The sequence below is a fragment of the Felis catus genome, chromosome B4 (assembly GCF_018350175.1).
Source record: "Felis catus isolate Fca126 chromosome B4, F.catus_Fca126_mat1.0, whole genome shotgun sequence".
Taxonomy (NCBI): domain Eukaryota; kingdom Metazoa; phylum Chordata; class Mammalia; order Carnivora; family Felidae; genus Felis; species Felis catus.
In genome coordinates this window covers 55,321,460-55,344,015 of record NC_058374.1, presented here as the reverse complement: position 1 = coordinate 55,344,015, position 22,556 = coordinate 55,321,460, and the positions used below count along the sequence as shown (strand labels likewise).

The following is a 22,556-nucleotide window of genomic DNA, read 5'->3' as shown; positions in this document are numbered from 1 at the left end:
GGAAGGATATTTCCTGAATTAAGACTGGGGGCTTGGGGATGAGAGGTGGGGGTGGGGGTGGGGGTGGGGGTGGGGGCGGGGGCGGGGGGTAGTCATTGTTGTAGCAAATGAACTTCATCACCAAGAAAGCTGAAAATTGAAAATGCAGGCTTTCTTTCTCTCTCTCTTTTCTTTTTTTTCAGTTTTATTTTTAAAAAAACATTCGGAAGCACCAATACTATTCCAGGGGAACGTGCCACCAACATCTTGGCTAAGGACGGCGGTCCTCTAAAGTTTATTTCTATTTGCACTAAATGCATCCAAACGAGAGCATGAGAGTCCAGAACAGCCAAAGATGGGCAAGTTGTAGGAAAAACGGGGCTTCTGTGTTGAAGAGTCCGTAAACTGCGAGGCTGCAAAGAGCAGAGGCCGCCCTTGCCATCCGAAGGTGACCTCCTCACGTGGGGAGGGAGAGAGCGTGAGCACACTGGGGCCCTTGTCCTTGAAGGGGATTGAGCGAGCCGAGGGGAGGGGTAGGCGGCGATCGGGTTTCCAATCACAATAGAGGAAGCTAAGAGGCTGTGGGGCGTGTGGGCCCCGCCTCCTCCTCTCTCCTTGCAGATCCTGGGCCGGAGGAGACGCTTGCCTCTGACGGTGTCTTCTTCACGCGACCCTTACAGCCGTTTCTCTCTGGTAGGTTTCAGCCCAGGACCCCGAGTCCTCGCTCAGGGACACCGGGTGGGGCGTGCGGGGGAGTCCTTGCGTAGCGACACTAGGGAGAAGGACCAAGAAGGACTGCCGCTTTCTGGGGCCTTTCGCCCTGAGCATCCGGCCTGGGCCTTGCTCAACCCCAGGGCGCGGGGCGGCAGGCCGTGCCCTTCGCTGGGGAACGGGAAGGCAGAGCGAAGGGGCTGCCAGAGCCCCAGGCCTTGTCCTCACCGCCGCAGAGCTCGCCTCCAGCCTGCGCTGTATCAGGGCAGAGACTTGTTGCATTTGCAGCTTGCCCTTGACCGGTTTATGGCGGCCGCATCACCCCCAGTGCCTGCTGCTGGCCGGAGCCCGGACACGTGCTTGAGGAACTAGGGGCGGGAGAGGGAACCCGACAACAGTGAGGGCTGGCTGATCTCCAGCCTGGGTATTGGAATCCACCAGCACGGTAATGGACAAATGCCCCTGCTTTTGCGGGGACGGGGGTGAAGGATTGGCCCTGCGCTCCAGTTTTCACCCGGCCACAGATCCAGGCCTTCTTGGCGATGCAGGCCTATTCTCTTCTTCTGGCCTCCTTTCTTCATGCTTCGGGTGCTTTGTTTACTTGGCCAGCTTTGGGTGTCGAGAGTAAGGAAGGGCTGGAATTTTCCCTAGAGACCTCCTGGGAGATCTGTGTTTGCCGCCTTCCCTTGTGACCTGCTGCTCTCCGGGGGCCCGCGCGGGGAGGAAGAGGTGGCCTGTGGGCGGCGAGCGACGCAAGCTGCAATTAGGGCCCCGGGAGAGCTGGCGGGGGCGAGCGGGCGGGCTGGGACTTGTCTAGTGGAGGAATTATATGGCAAAACATGGCTTTTTAACCGGCTAAAATGGAGGGGTGGCCTCCAAAAAGGACCTTTTTACCTGAACCTAAAGCTGTGGTTCATTGGCTCATTTCTAATGATTTATATGCGCCGGGAGGAGGTGGGGGTGGGAAGGATGTCCACCAGCGGAGGCGCTGGACCCGAGGTTGGGATGGAAAGGACGAAGAGTCAGCGACTGTTACCCTTTACCATTCTGTTTTTTATTATTATTTAAAAATTTTTAATGTTTATTTATTTTTGAGAGAGAGAGAGCATGAGCAGGGGAGGAGCAGAGAGAGAGGGAGACAGAATCTGAAGCAGGCTCCAGGCTCCAGAGCCCCACGTGGGGCTGAACCCACAAGCCCACGAGATCATGGCCTGAGCTGAGGTCCCAGGCTTAACCGACTGAGCCACCCAGGCACCCCAACCCTGTTTATCATTCTTTTTCCTTGCAGCCACCACTCAGATCTTGGCACAGACCTGCATATATAATAGAGAACATTTTCTTCTAATTTCTTATAACTCCTATTAAGGAAAAAATTTTAAAGCACTTTTCTCCAGCAAGATCTGAAAGAAAATATGTACTGGTTTCAGTCTCTAAACTGTAGTTTCTGAAGTTTCCAAAATTAATTTAGAAGGTTTGTCTGAACAACTAATCTGTATATAGCAACCGTTTCTGGGTTTTTCCTTTCCACCCTTACTGGATTCTATATACAAGGATCTTAAACCAGCTAGATGTAACGGAGAAAACATGAGTATTTTGTGTCTGTGTTCAACAAGAAAAGATGTGGTATTCATCAGATTCTGCTCAAAATGCAGGACGTGTGTGGATTTCTTTGTAACACCATCCATTTGTGGAGACAATTGCACTAGGTTGACTATTTTTTCTTTAGCACCGGTGAGAAAACCGCAGATGTACTCTGCAAAATAATCACTAAATGTAGTTCCTACAGATGGGGTACAATATTTTGGGGAGGAAAAATAGCTATAGAACAAAATAGTTGTCACATAGTTGTCTTCCAAATTCAAGTACTTTATACCAACTTAGAGCCTTACCAACTCAATTACTTAACATATACAGTTACTAAATGAGGTGTTGTTCCTTAGTCCACTGCAGATGTGAAACAAAAAAGGAGACTGGAAAGCAGGGCACGGTTTGAAATAGTTAAATAGGTACAGTGGACCTGACAATCTAGCATAAAAAGTAAAGAGAAAACTAAAATAATAATGGGTTACTATTATAAGTGATTGTTGCACTGAAGAAAGGGCTTTGTTGAGACCCGTACTCTCTCTCTTTAAGAAGTCAGGGCAGAATATTTTATGTCCTAAGTTGCCACAGAATTGGCAAACAATTACTGAAGTTTATTTCGGTAACTTTTGCCATTTTAGTTATCCAGAAAATGCCCCTGATTATCTGACGTCACAGATAAATTTGGTGTTACCAGATGGAGTTTTCCAACAGATTTTCCTTTCTTTTTCTTTCTTTCTTTTTTTTTTAATGACTGGAACAAAATTACAATTCAAAGGCTGATATTCTCCTAATGTGACTCCCTGGAAGGAAAATGTATTAAGCGTGTACCTGCCTTCCAGTTAGCTTCCAAGGTGCACTAAGTGGAATTGAGAGTAATATTTCTGAAGATTTTACGTAAACATTCATCACCCTTTTCCTATCACTGTATGGATGTCCAGTACACTGTAACAGGTTTTAAGTGAGGCTTAAAGTAGAACCATTCCCTATCTTCAAAGAGTGAAAATAACCATTAGCAGTAGGAATTATATTCATGACTGGCCATTAATTCTTTTAGACCAAGCTTACATATGGGTTAATATGGGACCCTAATTCAGTTTACATAGTTACATATAAATTCTTTATGAGGGGAATGGAAACAAGTAGGCTAATCTAAATGTAAATATTCATGTCTTTCAGCCAATAAATGAACAGCCACAAGACAAAATTGTTGCAACTTGTTAAATACTAGCACAGAATCACAGGCTGAAGAGAAGGACCCAAATTCTTATGGCTTCATGGAAATTTTTGTTTTAATGAAATTCTCTATTAAGCAGGCTACATGGTTCTTTAAATAGATTTTGTGTTGGAGAATGTCATTAGGGTAGTTTTCAACCATGCCATAGTTCAGAATTGCAACAGTAACATTTTATGGATTATTTCCATCTGGGTTTCACATGTGGGTGTATGTATAATGTTTTGATTCTTTTCTTACAGGGCACAATGGCAAGTCTTAAGGAAAAACTGATTGCACCAGTGGCAAAAGAAGAGGCAGCCGTCCCAAACAATAAGATCACTGTAGTGGGTGTTGGACAAGTTGGTATGGCATGTGCCATCAGCATTCTGGGAAAGGTACATTTCAAGAACACCATGCATGATAATTTCAGCTTGTGTATACAGTCTCTTTAGGCACTTCATGATTTTATTGTATCTTTTAAAAGATTTTTTTTCCTGAACAATTTTAAATAAGTTATAGACCTTATGACACTTCACCTTTAAATACATGAACATGCATTTACTGAGAATGCTTTCCTTATGTGACCACCATAGAATTACTATACTCAGGGATGTTAACATTGATACAATACTGTTATCTACTGCATAGTATTTGGAGTTAAAATTCTCCCAACTGTTTTATAGCTTCTTACAGTTGTTTTCACCCCAATCCCAAATCATATATTTTATATACTTGACATGTCTCTTCACTCTTCTTTAGTTTGGAACTGTTACTCAGCTTTCTTTGTCTGTCTTATCACTGACAATTTTGTAGAGTGCAAGTCAGTTTTGTAGAATGCCCATCAGTTTATGTTGGTCTGATGTTTCCTTGTAATTAGGTTCAGGTTAAATTTTGGGGTTATCATTAGGTGACGTCATCTTCTTCTTGGGGCATCACACACATCAGCACGTGACGATCAGCTAGTCTTATCACTGGTAGTGCCCAAGATGCCCTGGTTTGAAGTGATGAGTACAAGATTTCTCCATTGCAGAGGTCCCTTTACCCTACATAATTAATAAATAATCTGCACAGGACTTGGTGAGGTTATAGAAATAACCTTCTAAGTCCTTCAGAGTACATTTCCTAATAGGACATAAATTCTCGCATAATCAATACGGTTATCGGCATCAGGAGATTTAACACTGATGTCATACTGTTAGCACCTTCCACCCCTGCAGACTTTTCCCTATATACCTCCATAGACGTCTGGCTTCCCGTATATATACTCCAGGTAGGTCAGGCCATTGCTTTTTTTAGTCTCCAAGGACTTTTGAGGAAAGCGGTCTTTTCTTATTCACCTCACTGGATTGATTCCTTGAGCTTTCTGAAGGCTGCCTTAAATGTAGGAACCCTGCCCTCCCTAAAAAATGCTGCTTTGCCTTCAGTAGAGTACACTGTCCCTTTGTGTTATATCTGAAGGCTGCCCGAACAACCCTAGCCAAGTATGTTTCTGTGGCAAAGCTTAAATTCTCAAGGAACAATTGTATGCATTATCAAAGAAAACAACTAAAATATGTAGTACACACCAATGAAGGTTTTCTGCTTTTATACTTTTCTAGGTAGTATTGACTTGGTGCCTGTTATTAGGATGGCTGCTTCCCAAATTGCAGGGAATTGAAGCAGTCACAGTTTAGTGCTCACTGTTCATGCCAGTTAAAATGAAAAATATTCCAGCTTACATGTCTTTTAAAACATTTATTGAATATGTACCATATTGAAAGTATTTTCATAAAACCCCTCATTTTAAACAACAGCCTCAGAATGGGAGGTGTTCATATCCTGTTTTCAGATGAGGCGGCTGAGGTATAAAGAGATCAAGCAGCCTGCCCGCTGTCACAGAGCCGAAGGGTAGAGGTGTGTTTGTGTTTTGTTTTTTAATTTAAGTAAACTCTACCCTCAATGTGGGGCTCGAACCCTCGACACGGAGATCAGAGTCACATGGTGCACCGCCTGAGAGAACGCAAGTTGCCCCAGTAGAGATGTATTTTGAACGCGGGCTCTGGACTCTTGACCATAGCGCCTCCAGTTTCTTTTTATTCTGTGCTAGTATGTAGGCAGTTAAGAACATAAAGGTGTTAGTAAAATACGAGCTAAAGATGTTTCTTTCCTCCTGCTGATCGCAAAATTTGGACTTTTTGGGAAACAGCATCTGAGCCATCATTCCATGAAAAGTACCTCTGGTTTTCATTGCAAACTTAAAATCCCCTTCAGTCAATAGCTTGTGACTGTTTGCAGTTATGTAACACTTTGGCCCAGTTCTAGTGCTTGGGAGAACAGCCCCAGCTGCTAACACAGTAGGAGTCTTCTAATTTCAATGCTACGAAGGAGTAGATGCCTTTATTCAGAGACCATTTTACTAATTAAAAATGTTTAAATCTTATTTTAGTGGGTGAGGATTAAAGTGCTTCAGAATTAGGATTCATAGTTGGTAAGGATTATAAGTGCCACTGATTTAATAGATGAAAAGAACGGTGCCTACTCTGTCAGGGGTTCATATATGACTTCATTTACTCCTCAAAAGCTGGTGGGGCATTGCCATCTCTGTATTACAGTTGGAAAGAAACAAACTAGAAAGGTAAGCCACTTGGTTAAGATCACACAGAGATAGTAAGTTCCTGATCCGGTTTTGAGTCCATCACTGGACTGGTGTGCTTTACAGAGAATACGCATTGCTTTCTCCCCAGGAAGTGAGCCAAGCTGCGGCATCAGAGATAGAGAGGTGAGGAGGCCCACACCTTTGCTAGGCCTGAGAAGGCAACTGAGGCTCCCTAGTACAGTGTCCCATTACCACCAAAAACTCAAGTTATTTTTTGCTTCTTTTGCTCACTTTCCCCATTTTCATTGCCTTTATATCAAATGTAGTAAGCTTTGATAAAAATTGTAGCTCCTGTACTTGAACTTTCCAGTAGCTTCACAGGACACAGGATACAGTTCTCAAAATCTGAAACTTCACAGAGCAAGTCGGTGGAGAGCACACACACCGCCAGGGGGTACCATTCACACACTGTTAGCAACACTTTTCCCATCTCTGAGTTTATCATTTACCATCTGTCATCTTTCTCCAAAATACCATGCTCATTTCTAAAACCCTTTTCCAGGAGTGCCTGGGTGGCTCAGTTGGTTAGATGTCCGACTTCTGCATAGGTCATGATCTCATAGTTTGTGAGTTTGAGCCCCACATTGGGCTCTATCTATGCTGGCAGCTCAGAGCCTAGAGCCTGCTTTGGATCCTGTGTCTCCCTCTCTCTCTGCCCTTTCCCCACTCTCTCTCTCTCAAAAATAAATGAACATTAGAAAAGAGAGAGAGAGAGAGAAAAAAAAAAAAACATTTTCCTTCCATTTTCTGTCAGCTGGAATGTTCTACCCTAGACCATCAATGTTGACTTCTTCCTTTTTGATATGCCTTTGTAGGCAGGCAGTCCCTGACTATCCAATATCAAGTTAACTTCCTTCCCAGAAACTTTATTTTATTCATTTATTTTTAAATAATGATCCTAATTCATCAACTACAGTAAATTTTTTTTAACATTTGTTTATTTTTGAGAGACAGAGTGTGCATGGGGGATGGACAGAGAAAAAGGGAGACACAGAATCTGAAGCAGGCTCTAGGCTCTGAGCTGTCAGCACAGAGCCTGGCGTGGGGCTCGAACCCACAAGCTGTGAGATCGTGACGTGAGCTGAAGTTGGACACTTAACTGACTGAGCCACCCAGGTGCCCCCCTCTTCTCAGAAACTTTAACATCACCCTTCCTTATGGTCTTTTTTAAATGTTTTTATTTGTTTTATTTATTTTGAGAGAGAGAGAGAGAGAGAGAGAAACACGAGAGCGCCTGCAAGCTTGAACGGGGGAGGGGCAGAGAGCATTCAGAGCAGGCTTCCCACCATCGTGGAGTGAGGCTGGATCTCACTGTGAGATCATGACCTGAGCTGAAAGAGCCACCCAAGCATCCCTGCCTTATGGTCTTTATAGAACTTCACCCTCTGTTAGAAATCATCTCAAATTATTTGCTTAGTTCCTGTTCCCTTTCTGAGATATTCCATGAGAGAAGTGACTTTGCTGAATTTGTTCATTACTGTGTTCCTAATTAGTAGAATAATGTCTGGCACATTTAGTAATAAGTATGTATTACACAAAAATAAATGTTTCTGCTATTCCTAGTAATCACTTACATTTTGTCAAGTTTCGATCGTAGCTTTTCCTTTTCCATGGCTTCTATTGCCAAATAGAACTCCTGCCCTACTGCCAATCACAGGCTCTCCATGTTAGCTGCCAAGGGGAGGCTGTGAATATTAACTGCATCATGTTGTCAGGGTCTTGCAGAACTTTCATTCCATGCAAGTTTATCATAAACCCTTAGCCTCAGTGTTCAGCTGCCGTGGAGTATCTATCCTCACTTACAGTCAGCTAGCCGTGTGCTGGTGGTACAGCTACGGCCTGAGAAGTCTCCTAGGAGCAATGCAATTACAGGCCTATTGTGAAGTAGTTTTAAGAGAACAGGACTTGACTTAAAAGTAGGACATCATTGGGGCGCCTGGGTGGCTCAGTCGGTTAAGCGGCCGAGTTCGGCTCAGGTCATGATCTCGCGGTCCGTGAGTTCGAGCCCTGCGTCTGGTGGCTCTGTGCTGACAGCTCAGAGCCTGGAGCCTGTTTCAGATTCTGTGTCTCCCTCTCTCTGACCCTCCCCCGTTCATGCTTTGTCTCTGTCTCAAAAATAAATAAACGTTAAAAAAAAAAAAAGTAGGGTATCATTAAAATTTGGGTACTTGTATTAGACCGATGAATAACATAGACTGAAAGCCCAGAAAAAGGCCCAAGCAGTATTTACTAATATAATATAAGTAGCATTCCACGAATTACTGAATAAATGGTGCTTGTCCATTTAGTTCATTATTTGGAAAAAGTTATACCTTTTCCTCCCACAAAATTTCATGCAGATTAAGCACTTGAATGTAAAAATGCAACCATCAAATACCAAGGCATTGATGGCAAGTAATTTATTGGCTAAGAAGGTCAAGAGGCAAATATGGCCACCTCTGGTCCACACAGGACTTTAGATTAAAAGGTATTTTTGTTGTATGTTAAACAAAGGGTCAGATTCATCAGTGATGTTCTTGCCTTCTACCTGACCTGTTCCCTTAATAAGATTACTGCTTTCGCAATTAAGCCTTGCTATTTCAAACTGTTTAAAATATGTTAACAGCTTAAGTGAATTCATAGGCTTTATATTACAGGTTATTCCCTGCTTTTTGAAAGCTCCTGTTCCGCCATTTTGCTTTTACTGAAAGACCTCCATTAGTAGCTGTTTTTGCTAACCAAACGAAATCCCAAGAGGGAAACCCTTTTACCTCAAAAAGGTAAAAAAACAAAAAGCAGTCAGAGTTTATTTTGTTACAGAGGCAGCACACACCCCAAGCAGTGAGTGGCCCCACCAAGCTCCTTCTCTGGGAACCACACCTACTCAGCATCTCAGCCTCAAGCTGCTCAGCTTTGAACTGAGCATCTATGCTGTACCTAAATTGAATTCTGTGCATCTGAGCAAAACATGTCCTGAGGTATCATAAAAGCCTAAGAGAGGCTATTTTGGGATTTGAGAATTCTCAAAATTTTCCCATATAAGTTAATGGTAATTGCTTCTGTTTTATGCCGTTTCTGCTTACAAAAGTGTTGATAGAACATTCTACTTTATGATAGCGGGGGAAACCTGTGTATGAACACAGAAGGAGATTTATTTCAGTCCAACAAGTGTCGGTACTTAGTCACATATCTTCTGTTTTGCCTGCCCCCACACTCGGAGGATATTCAGTCGTGCAGATGCAGCTAAATTCAGTGCTACGATTATTTTTTTCAAGTGTTGCATCTCTTCCTTCCTTGCCAGCTGAGGATGAGCTTCTCAGCCAGTTCTCTACACCCACTGGCTGAAACAAAAGACAGGATCTGAGATCCTGTGACATCCTTTTCCACTTAAGCCCGAAATTGTTTTGCCATGCTGACTTTAGCAGCACACATGTGGTGTTACTAAAATAAAAGTGATATTCCGAGTGCTTAGTACTTTGACAGAATATTATGGCTATTATTAATTTATAATGTATTGATTTAAGGTTTAAAAAACACAAATGAGGGTTTGTGGGATCTTGTCAGAGGCTGCAGAGGAACAAAACCATTTAAAAAGTATCAAAACCTATTTTTAAATAAAACTTGCTACCAATCAATGCCAGTATTTGATAGATGTGGAAATGAGAATATAGTTACTCAGTAATCCCCAATTCACAAAATGGTTACTTCATAAATTTGCAAGTCAATCTGTTGCTTGGAATTAACACATTGGGAGGTTCAAGTCTCAGAAACCCTCACAAGCAAGCCTATTATAACTCACTTCTTGAGGCTAGCAAGCCACTGGGATTCTAGAGACTGCACGGTGCTCATTTGTTGGCTTCTACAGGGAGCAGGACCTGCTTTGACTGGTAAACTAAAGGAGGTCAAGTTTTCTTACTGGTTTCTCCCTCGGCTGGCCAGCCCTCCAGACTCCCTGAGTTCCACCCTGGACTACTCTACCTTTCCCTTCAAAGTGCTTTCTGAACCCAATTACCTACCCTTTTCACTATCAACACCTCTCTCCTGTATATCTGATGACACTATCCTTAGAAGCAGTATCTGCATTTTTAAGTGGGCTTTAGTCTTGATATATCATATTAAGCTAATTCTTTTGCTAACAGCCCTGAAGACAGTAAAGGCAAGGACTCTAGTTAATTTTGATGGGAGGGATAACTACTTTTTACAAAGGTTTCACAAATTTGAAAGCTGAAAAAGGTTGTTTGGATACATCTAGACTGACAACCTCCCCCCTCCTTACTTTTCCAAGAAGAGATCAAGTTCTTACTAAAGTAAATATCATACATGATTGATAAAAGGATAACCCAAGGCTTTGTTTTCTCCGATTCTTCATGTAAAGATATAGAGAACATGTAAACATAAAACATGTTACATATAAAATGTTTTATGGAATATAAAATTATGACACTGGATCAAGATTAGATAGTATATTTGTTGACTTAGACTTTTATTTTGAATGAGTAGCAGAGGATGACAATTGGAATAGAAAACAAGAGAGCTTAGAGAGTGGGGAAGTTTGGGTTGATCACAGGAGAATCTGCTCCTCCTGGACCCTCCCATCCATAGGATGCCTCTTCCTTTCCCCATCATGACAGGTGGGTTCAAGACAACCTGGGGAGTTCAGGCTCCAACGAGAGCTTCAAATTCTACTCTATGCTCAAATTATTGATGGTTTGAACCAAATTTTTCCTCTGAAAAACCCTCCAAACTGGAGGTGACTTTAGGGATGGACACTGCCCAGGGTTGCTTCTGGGTCTGGGTGAATCTTCACCAACCCTCATTAATGGGAAGTCTTGTATATTCTAAGACTACTGTTTAACTGTTGGTTTCATGAGAAATCTTTGTCTACATATTCTTAAAGTGATTTGTATCATGGTAATTGAATCCTAGTTGAGTACTAGAAGGTAAAATTTAGAAAAATCAATGTTTTAAATCTTAATAATCATAATTCAAGACTTTTTCATGCAGTTTAAAGAGCACACCTAACTCCATGGTAGAATTCTCAAGGTTTTTAGACACTTGGTACTTAGCCATTTAAAAGGTCCCTGTTGCGCTTCAGCTGAGGTGCCCTCAAATGGCTTAGGGTTATAACACCTGTTCTTGTGTTTCTAGTCTCTGGCTGATGAACTTGCCCTTGTGGATGTTTTGGAAGATAAACTCAAAGGAGAAATGATGGATCTGCAACATGGGAGCTTATTTCTTCAGACACCTAAAATTGTGGCAGATAAAGGTAGTTGCATTTCATGCCCAAAGTGATCTAATAATAGATGCCCTTACTCTAATATAAAATTACTCTTCTATCCTGATGAATCTAGCGTTGGTGGTTTTTCTTTCCTTCTCAGTTCAATTCATCCTCAAGGACAAACGCAAGTATTACCTCTATGAATTCTTCCCACATGATTTCCACACATCTGATGCATAACATTTTAGGAAATTGTATCATAATGCTTGTTTATGTGTATCTGAGAACAAGAATGTTTTAGACCCCCCAAAATATGTGCACAGAGTAATTGGAGTGCTTTGAAGAAGCAAAATAAAATTCATATTCTGTCCCTGTTCTGGGTTAACACATGTATGCAGTGATATTGCCACCATAGCAGTATCTAAAGAAGAAATGTGGGCCTCAAAATAATTTCTATTACTAATAGCTGCTCTTCATTGAATTACTAGTGTCTGGGTACTGTGAATTTTTTGAATATCACATTTTACCTCATTTTCCCAACCAGCCTATGAGAGATAGATCTTATTACCTTCTTGTTGTAAGAAGAAACTGATAAAAATATTAATAATCATCAAAAGTCACATAGCAATACAGTTTATGATGTGACTCAACCATAGCTATTGAATCTAATGATCGCAATCAGGTCAAAATGTCTACATTTTGGGAAGTGTGGCACACTTCCTTGAGGAAGAAAATATTCTCCAGAGAAACACAGCTGCTAAAAGTGAATAGGCTTCCTCAAAATATTGAGTATTAGAAATTAGTTTCCAGCCAACAACAAATTAGTTTCTCTGCCTTCCTTCCCCTTCATAGATTGGATTAACATTACAAACCTAGAAGTGTCCTTAAGTCCCTTTTTTTGTTGGAGGGCTGCCTGTTGAACTTTGGACTCACTGTTCCTGTTTTATCAAATTACTAGCAATCTAATATTCTCTAAAGTCAACAGCATTTTGAATTTGTTAGCCAGAAACATAATTTAAGGCCTTCTTTATTTCCCCGGTCCATTTTCCGAGCCAGTTGGATTGCTTCTACGTAGCTCAAAGAGGAAGAAGTCATTTCTCTTGAGCATCGGACTTCAAATCCTTATAATATTGAATTCTTGCATACGTAATTCTTACATAAGTTCTAGAAGCTTCTGTATGTTCAGTTTCTAGAATATCTCATATATGATGTATTTTGATGCAGAGTTGTATTTAAAGTACCTTCTCTTTTTCCTCCTCTTCTTCAAGATTACTCTGTGACTGCCAATTCTAAGATTGTGGTGGTAACTGCAGGAGTCCGCCAGCAGGAGGGGGAGAGCCGGCTCAACCTGGTGCAGAGGAATGTTAACGTCTTCAAATTCATTATTCCTCAGATAGTCAAGTACAGTCCTGATTGTATCATAATTGTGGTCTCCAATCCAGGTATTTTATTACAGTGATGTCTTCAGGTTCATTCCTGTTAAGTTAAATGTTTTGGGGTTTTGTTTTATTTTGTTTTTTGGCTTAAAAAAATATGTTCTAGTATTTGACTAGCAGAATCAATTCTTGAAGTAATATTTGTGTCTTCTGTTATTGACCACAAAAGACTAGTGTTTTCAAAACAAATGGCAGAGTCTGAGGCCAAATGTTTAAAACTGTGAGAAGAGTTCTGTATAAAACAGTTGCATCTGTTTCTTTCACCAGAGTTTGTTGCAGAGTCTAGAAGCTTTTTAAATTTTCTAGGAAGATTATCCTGGGATTTGTAATGAAACATTGAAAGGTGGCTTCTATTTGTAAGAAACATTTTAGCATATTTGACCTTCTGCTGGCCAAAAAGTGTGTTCTAGTGGCATTGAATTTGAGAGTAGCTTAAAAGCCATTAGTCAGTCTAATTTTAAAGATAGAAATAGACTATCTTGATGGACAAATACATGCTAATGCCAAATGTTACTTGCTTTTTTCGTTAAATCAACATTTGCAAAATAAACATTAAAACTTTGGTTAGAGAGAACTAAAACTTCTGGTTAGAAAGAATTGCATTATTTCATCTCAATAGTCAGAAGCCACTCTGTTTCACACTTGTGTCTATAATTTGCCACCAAACACACTGTTTATTGGTGAGCATAGTAGATACATTGATAAAATGATAAAACCAATGGTTTCTGACACTTCACGTTGAGAAAGATTGTGAATAAGAACCAGGGGAATCCTTATGGCTTGGGGAATATTGAGACTTGGGAATCAGCAAGGATAGAGATTCTATTAGTATTATTGTCGGCAATCCTGGATGGGGGTTACTAAATAGCTCACTCTTATATATGAAACTTGTTGCAAGTACATAGTGGCAGATAGGCTTGGAACAGGAGTAGCAGATAGCTGGCACTCAGGAAGTTGCTGTATCCTGTGCCTAACGCAGACATTATTAACTGGTTATACAACTTTCCAGGTATAGCTTCAAAGTCTTAACTCTCCAGAGAGTTACTCCCACCCAATCAAAGTTGCCAAGGAAGAGTTTATAATATCCCATCCAAAATGACCTTAAAATATCATAACCAAGGTCTATATATGTGTGGAGGTGGAGATTGCAAGATTAACCTCTTGCCTTCCTTGTGTGCACATTTTATCCTTTTGACAGCTTAGCCTGTAAGTGCTGTGATCCTGTCTAGACCAGCAAGTTTTACTCTACGAAGTCTCAGGGCTGTGCCACATCAGGAAAGAAGTTCCATCCTAGACGTCCTTTCATTAAATACTACAAAATGTAAATCCCTTGTATTATCACAATTGCTTACTGATTAGTATTTTGTGCCCAGGAAAATGTGTAGTAGTGTGTCTTAGTAATTTAGTAACCTATGGTTTTTGGGTTACGATGGCATTTATTACTGTCATGGAACATTACAATCGGAAGAAATTTATGGGACGATCTGGTTCGCTCTTACCTCCATTATCCCCCAACTCGGTAAAGTCAGTGTTCACATCTTTCTGGCCGCATCTCAGTTGAAGGCTGGAAAAGTTGGGGAGGAGGAAGCTCCTCCCCATAATTGATGTAGCAGTTGAAATCAGTTTTGATTTAGTCACATATTTTTTTAAACCTTTTAGTGGATATTCTTACATACGTTACCTGGAAGCTAAGTGGACTGCCCAAACACCGTGTGATTGGAAGCGGGTGTAATCTGGATTCTGCTAGATTTCGTTATCTTATGGCTGAAAAACTTGGCATTCATCCCAGCAGCTGCCATGGATGGATTTTGGGAGAACATGGCGACTCAAGTGGTAAAGAAAAAATCCATAATATTCTTATGTGTACTTATGGTATTATTCTTGCCATTCTGAATTTTTTGTTTTTCAGTTTAATTTTTCTATTATTTTCACATACTTCATGTTACAAATAAGTAATTTGTGGGAGAATATTTTGATAGTGACTAGGTAAATATGTATACATTCCTCATCAGTTTTTTGCCTGCTAAGTTTAATACTCATTGATAATTCTTTATTAAATAAATTGTTACTATAAGTGTCAGACACAATATTCAATCATTCCTTCTCTATTTATTATGTTCTACTGTAAAAGAGAGCTTTATCTTCCCCAGTTATGTATTCATTTACTTATATAAATGTGAACTCACATTTTTATTTTATTCCACAAATGTTCTCTTGCTGTCATCGTAATGCAGAAATGGTCCCAGATTAGGCAAGTAACAGGCTCTTCAAACTGGCTCCTGTGTCTTTTTGACATATCCCAGCATTTTTTGAGCACTTTGTGTCTGGGACAGTAAAGTGCACCATATTGGTGTTATACTTATTGGTGCTATACCTCCCTGTTCCCTGCACATGCCGTGTTTCCTTCGAAGAGGAATGGTGTTTAGAAACCAAGATCTCCTAGGTTTGCTCATGATCCTGATATGTCTCTGCTTCTAGGTCCTTTCAGTGGACAGAGATATTATATCCATTATTTTTATTGAAGGGGGAATAAATGGGTAACAAAAGCTTTTACATAACCAGTGTACTATTCTATAGTGTAAAATAAATCTTGCTTTGAATTAAACCTGATTTGGGGGCACCTGGTTGACTTTGTCGGTAGAGCATCCAACTCTTGATCTTGACCCTGAGGTCGTGAGTTCAAGCTCCACAGTAGGCATGGAGCCTACTTGAAAAAAAAGAAATGAAAAAAATGAAATCTGATTTTTAATAAGTCATTAATAACTGTCATTTAAGTAGTAAGAGATCATTTGGTAAATATCTCAAATATGTTTTTAGGAATTTAAAAAGAATTGTTGGACATAAATTAATCATTATAAAAAGACCAACATTAAAGTTATATTGCACTCCAATTCTTTTATAATGCTTTTTTTGAAACAGTTAAAAAAAACATTTATTTAAGTTAATATTTCTCCTTTCATTTAAGTTAATAATTCTGTTCCATGGGATACAGAAATATTAAATAAATAGGACTGGTTCAGTTGGAAGAGCATCCAACTCTTGATCTCAGGGCCATGAGACCTGAGTTCAAGCCCTGCATTGAGCTCCACTCGGGGTGTGGTGCCTACCATATATATATATATATATATATATATATATATATATACATATACACACACGTATCTATTTATATATGTATATGGCATATATACATATATGTGTATATACGTATGTATATGTATATATACACACATGTATCTAAAATTAAAAAATAGGGGTGCCTGGGTGGCTCAGTTGGTTAAGTGTCCGACTCTTGGTTCAGCTCAGGTCATGATCTCACGGTCCGTGAGTTTGAGCCCCACATCAGACTCTGTGCTGACAGTGCAGAGCCTGCTTGGTATTCTCTCTCTCTCCCTCTCTCTCTCTCTCTCTCTGCCTCTCTGCCCCTCCTCCCCTGCTCACTTTCTCTATCTCTCTCAAAATAAATAAACTTAAAAAAATTTTTAATTAAAAATTTAAAAAATAGTAAAATAAAATTTAAAAATAAACTTAAAACATTTTTAAATGAATTGATATTTCTATTCCAAACAATTTGATGTAAAAACACTTGTGAACAATTCTAATTTTATCTTATAACTTTTAAGCCTATTTATTAAACCAAAATACATTGTGTAGGCTAATGGTGTAAAACTGTAATTGTCCACAATACTTTAATACTGATGATCGTCTTTATTTTATTACATTCATATCTGTCCTATATGCAAGGAACTATTTTCTACCTAAAAGGTTAAGGTATAAATTTTCTTTCGAATTTAGTGAGAGTATTATGTGATTTTAGTTAAGCATTTGCTTTGGTGTAAGAATTTGGACTTGTGACTGTATTTGTGCTTTTTTATATAATCATGCTAATTATTATTCAGGCACCTTGTACCACTTCATTCGAGAGTTCCTTATATCCAAGGATTTGCTTGAATTTACAGCCTATATAAAAAAACTCTCTAGTGTACAGTGAAAATTCAATCAATGCTAGTTATTATACTGTGTGGTTATTAGAACCACACATCTAGAAGTGATAGTATGTGTCCTACAGTTTAAGGCTTGCATCATAATGAAGAAGATAAGGCAAAGCAGGAGTAGTGGCTTATTAAAGATCCTTCAGCAGTTAGTGGCATATCCAAAAGTAGAATCATGTCTTCTGACTCCTATCCAGTCTTCTATTCACTCATCACTGTCATTTTTTCCAAAACGCTTTTTTTTTTTCTATTTCCACATTAGACCTGTATTGTGTACAACCCTGACATTGATTATGTAGATTTCATAGTTTCATCAAAAGCCATGAGAGTACCTTAGTTTTCCCAAGAATTAGCCTGAGTTCACAGAAGTGGTGGACTTAAAAGGGAGTCTTGTTTGGGCATGGGTAGCTTTGCCCTTCATAGCTAGTTTTAGCCATACTAGACTTCACCCATGCTTTTGCTCATATTTCCTGAGTTTACAGTGCTCTCCTCCAAAGGTCCCTGAGGAACCATACTTATTTCTCAAGCTCCTCTTCAAATGCTTATTTTTTGTAGCCCCTTTTTTTAATGTTTATTTTTGAGCAGGGGAGGGGCAGAGAGAGAGGGGGACAGACGATCCGAAGTGGGCTCTACACTGACAGCAGAGAGCCAGATGTGGGGCTCGAACTCACGAACCATGAGATGAGCCAAAGTCCGATGCTCAACCAACAGCCACCCAGGCATCCCTTTGCAGCCCTTTCTGACACCCTTTACCCTTAAATTAAAGCAGACTCTTATGTTTTATTATCCTTTCTCCATACTTCCGTGATAGCTCATCCCATTGCTTTACTTTCCTTTACCTGCTTCTCCCAGTAAATTCTGAGCTTGTCAACAGCACAGAACACGTCCTCATTCATTTTTGTACATCTACCTCTTTAATATAATATATACTTTTGGCTGGGTAAAGGTAAGGCTGGTACAGGTAAGGGTGTTCTTACGCATCAAGCCCTCCAAAAGATGTAGTCAGTCACTGATAGACCTTTGCTGTGCCTCTGGAGGCATTCCTGGAACTATTTGATCCAGTTAGGACCAGAAAAATTCACTGTGGTTACATGGAGTTTCGTTCAAGGGATGGACTAAAGTTGGGACATGAAAAGAGATAATTAGAGTGTATTTGGACCTTATCATAGGATTTTTTTTAAACTTTGCTCCAGAAGAAAGAGGTTTATTATGTAAGAAAAATAAGTAGGAAGTTAACAATTTCTCAAATCTAAAGTTTAGGATAGTCCTGAACTGAAACCCATTGTGATTTCACAAACCTAGAGGGAGGCAAGGAGTTTCATATTTTCTGTAAGTAATGACACAATAATTCTGTGTTGCACCAAAATAGTTGAAAGTTAAAATGTCAAATGTGTGGCTGTCTGAAAGCACGTGTCTGCCTTTGGGGGAAAGTTTACTGGCCAGTTGTCTTGGGAGCAGTTCCAGGGGGAATTCACTAACTTGCCTCTGAGGTGAAATCTGAGCTAAGAGAAGAAAAGAGGTTTTAAGATAGTGTCAGAAATCTATGAAATGTTTTTCCTTTTTCTCCAGTGGCTGTTTGGAGTGGAGTGAATGTGGCAGGCGTTTCTCTGCAGGAACTGAACCCAGAAATGGGAACAGACAATGACAGTGAAAATTGGAAGGAAGTGCATAAGATGGTGGTTGAAAGGTAAGTAGAGAGGGGTTGATTTAAAATGGTTAGTTTCATCTTTATTCAGATAAAATTAAGCTGCCATATAAGTCCCCCTAGGGAAAGCAAATATTTTTCTGGAGAAATTCTGTTATATGGGGAACAGGAGCAAAATGTGGAATTAACAAGTGAGAAGGGAGAAAGGCTTCCCAATTGTCTCTTATCGATAAATAACGTTGACTTAACCTAGAACCTGGACACTGTCTCGTCATTGCCTAAAATGAATGCTTTCTGATTGATTGCTAAAAGTATGAAAGCTGTGCTGTATATACCTTCCCACACTTAACTAAAGAGGTCTCCCTCTTTTATCTCTCTCTTTTTTTTTTTAACTAACCTTCTTCCCTTCTGTGATCTTCATGCTTATAAAATAAGGTGTCATTCTGGAATAGAGTAAAGGATTATGGGCTTGGATTCAAATCACGACACTGGCACTAACTACAGTCTTGCAGAAGCCATTTAACTTTGAAGTTAAATCTCAGTTTTGTCCCCTGTAAAGTCATATGGTAATAGAATTATTATAAAAATTGAGTCACAAGCACATACATAACACTGGTGAGCATTTAATAAATGTTGGCTGTTATTATTTGCAGAGAATTGCTACAAGACTTTCTCAAACATGGAATTGTTTTGCTTAGTTTAAATGTAATGATTTTTTTTTGGAGGAAAAGATTATTTAAAACTGTGAAAAGATTATTTAAAACTTAGCATTTCAGTTAACGTAATCCCTTTATTTTACAAATGAGAAAACTGGGACTCACCCTGGTAATATAACTTGCACAAGGTCTCCTAGCCAGTGATTGCATTAAATGCCAGTTTCCTAAATTCTAATCTTGGTTACTCCTGCTACACCATGACCAGAGCCATTGTGGGTTTCAAGGTGTAAATTTTAAGCTCAGAAAATTGCCAAGCAAGGTATTGTCTTCACTGTGCTGTTACCTTAGTTAGTCATAGTATTCTAGGTGACAGTAAGTGGGACCTCAAAATCAAGGTATATTTTGTCCTTGGAATATGAAGGTCCTTTTATTTTCATTGTTTCCTGATTTCCTTAATAACTTTGGGAATATTTATGTTTATGAATATGAAAACTTGTTGGAAAAAATATTTTTACCACTGTGACTTTGTAAATATTCATGCATATAATAAGCTGTTTAAATTTATCGAAACATTCATATAAGAGCCTTCTGGGTAGTGTTTATAACTTTAAACATTTTTACATGTATGTTAAGTCATTTAACAAACTTGTAAAATAGATACCATTGTTATCTTCATTTTATAGAAGAGGACACTGAGATAAGAAAGGTTTACTGAAGATTGCACAGTTAATAAGAGACAGAGCAGAAGCCAAATCCAGAGTCCAGTTTCAGTAATTATTAAGTCTGATTTCAATGATCTCTTTATGATTCTTTCTTTCCTTAGTGCCTATGAAGTCATCAAGCTAAAAGGATATACCAACTGGGCTATTGGATTAAGTGTGGCTGATCTCATTGAATCCATGTTGAAAAATCTATCCAGGATTCATCCAGTGTCAACAATGGTGAAGGTAAGAGAAACTGTAACAAATATAATATAATTTTTAGTATTATATTCTATGAATAGATTTATTTAAAGAAGGACAAGATAGTCTCTGATTTTTTCTGAATCTCAAAAGTTTTATGGAAATTTCTCTTTTTTTCCCCTTGTTATTAAATATTAACTGTGAATCTTTTTTGACACATTCTCAAAATGTATAATAGCTCAAGTTGACATATTAATCTATAGATTGCCTTTGCAGTATCTGATACCTTAGCAAATTTAGTTCAGTTTAAAAGCTATGATATACCTCAGTAGAAAATGATTATTTTTCAATAAAATTAAGATTGTATTAAAACATTGTGTGACTTAACTGATTCATTTTCCACAAGTTAGTGGCAGGGGTGAAAACATAAGAGGAAAATACAGTAGATTAAAAGAAATATGCAAAAGAGAAAGATATAGAAGTATTTAGTGGTAAAATGTGGTATCAGGTGTTTGTGGTTTTTTTAAATACTATAGCAAAACTTAAAATAAGTATGGCAAAAATTTGATAACTCCATTCAGACTTGGAGTGCATGTTTGGAATTTGTTTATCTCTATTTTGATGTATGTTCAAAAATGTGTTTTTATTTATTTTTTAAATGTTTATTTATTTATTTTGAGAGAGAGAAAGAGAGAGTGTGAGTGGAGGAGGGGCAGAAAGAGGAGGGAGAACCCCAAGCAGGCTCCATGCCACCAGCACAGAGCCCAACACAAGTTTCAATCTCACAAACTGTGAGATCATGACCTCGAGCCAAAATCAAGAATCAGACGCTTAACTGACTGAGCCACCCAAGTACCCTGTATATACAAAAATTTTGGAATTAAAAGTTTAAAAAATAGGAGCACCTGGCTGGCTCAGTTGGGAGAGCATGTGACTCTTGATCTTGGGATTGTGAGTTCGAACCCCACGTTGGGTGTAGAGATTAAATAAATAAACTTTTTTTAAAAAGTTTAAAAATATATTAAAGTAACTTGTTTGATATAATTAAATAATCCAGTTAGTTATATGGTTAAATTAGCCCTGTGAATAAATTGATTGCTTTATAGAAACTGATAAAGTATTTTGGAAATTGTACTATTTTTTCAGCAACTCTTGGATGTTGCAGAAATCTTGCCTCTGAGTGGCTTCCAATTACTTATTGGAATTAAGTGGCTTCCAATTACTTCCAATTACTTATTCTTGGTCAGCTATCATCTGAAATTCCTGAACTAAATAATTTTTTTTTTTAATTTTTTTTCAACGTTTATTTATTTTTGGGACAGAGAGAGACAGAGCATGAACGGGGGAGGGGCAGAGAGAGAGGGAGACACAGAATCGGAAACAGGCTCCAGGCTCTGAGCCATCAGCCCAGAGCCCGACGCAGGGCTCGAACTCACGGACCGCGAGATCGTGACCTGGCTGAAGTCGGATGCTTAACCAACTGCGCCACCCAGGCGCCCCTGAACTAAATAATTTTTAAAAATTTAGGATTTCATGAAAAGCAGCCCATTAAGAAACACATTAGAGTGCAATTTAATGTGAAGACATATATGAAATTTCATTAAAGTATATCTAAGCAGAGAGGGATGTGTCAATAAATGTAATAAAGTACTTACTACTTTCTTAGAAATTTCTAGTTTTATCCTTTATTTTGTATATTCTTTGTATAAAATCAAATTCAAAATGTAAGTATTTAGAAAATATAGGCCTGTAAGTGTTGAAAATTAAAGGATGAATTTGTGTTTATCTTAATTCCTACATTTCTTTCTGTTTAAACATAGGATCTGTGATCATTCTTATCTGTGGTTTCATTTCTTAGTCTGTATTTCTCTTGTTCTGGCAGGGAATGTATGGGATTGAGAATGAAGTCTTCCTGAGCCTTCCATGCATCCTGAACGCTAGGGGATTAACCAGTGTTATCAACCAGAAGCTGAAGGATGATGAGGTGGCTCAGCTCAAGAAAAGTGCCGATACTTTGTGGGACATCCAGAAAGACCTAAAAGACCTGTGACTTCTGGCTTCTAAGCTATAGAAATTTAAAACTACAATGTGATTAACTGTGAGCCTTTAGTTTTTCATCCGTATACATGGATCACAGTTTGCTTTTATCCTGCTAAATATGTGAATCTGGGCTCACAGAATCAAAGCCCATGCTTGGTTTAGTGCTTGCAATATGAGCCCTTGAACAAATAAAATTATCTTAGTGTGCTTCTGTTTCTGGGATTGTTTCTTTAGTTGATTTCTGAAAGATTTCAGTCAATATTTCAAATAATTCTTCCCCCCTCATAAAATTTCCTAAATTTGATCATCTCACTCCATTTTCTACATTTGTTCCTCCAAACAGCATGTTCTTTGTTACAATATATGACATGATTTTGTTACTGTCATCTTAAGAATATGATTACCCTTTTATTTTTAAAGACATAATTTTTTTAGAGCAATTTTAAGTTTACAACAAAATTGAGAGGAAGGTATAGTGATTTCCTGGATAGATGATTCTGGACTGCTGTGCATTGTATGATGGTTAACAGCATCCCTAGCATTTGCCTATGAGATGCTGATAACCC

At 39.0% G+C, this 22,556-nt stretch overlaps 1 protein-coding gene across 1 annotated transcript; it reads left to right on the top strand.

Annotated features, from left to right (window-relative positions):
• The first annotated feature begins 515 nt into the window (after positions 1-515).
• LDHB (lactate dehydrogenase B) lies at positions 516-22,197 on the top strand. Its single transcript, XM_003988487.4, has 8 exons — positions 516-672; positions 3,748-3,882; positions 11,250-11,367; positions 12,588-12,761; positions 14,415-14,588; positions 18,317-18,434; positions 19,872-19,995; positions 21,833-22,197. The coding sequence occupies exons 2-8, from the start codon at positions 3,754-3,756 to the stop codon at positions 21,998-22,000; spliced, it is 1,005 nt and encodes a 334-aa protein (XP_003988536.1). The 5' UTR covers positions 516-672; positions 3,748-3,753; the 3' UTR covers positions 22,001-22,197.
• The last annotated feature ends 359 nt before the right edge of the window (positions 22,198-22,556 follow it).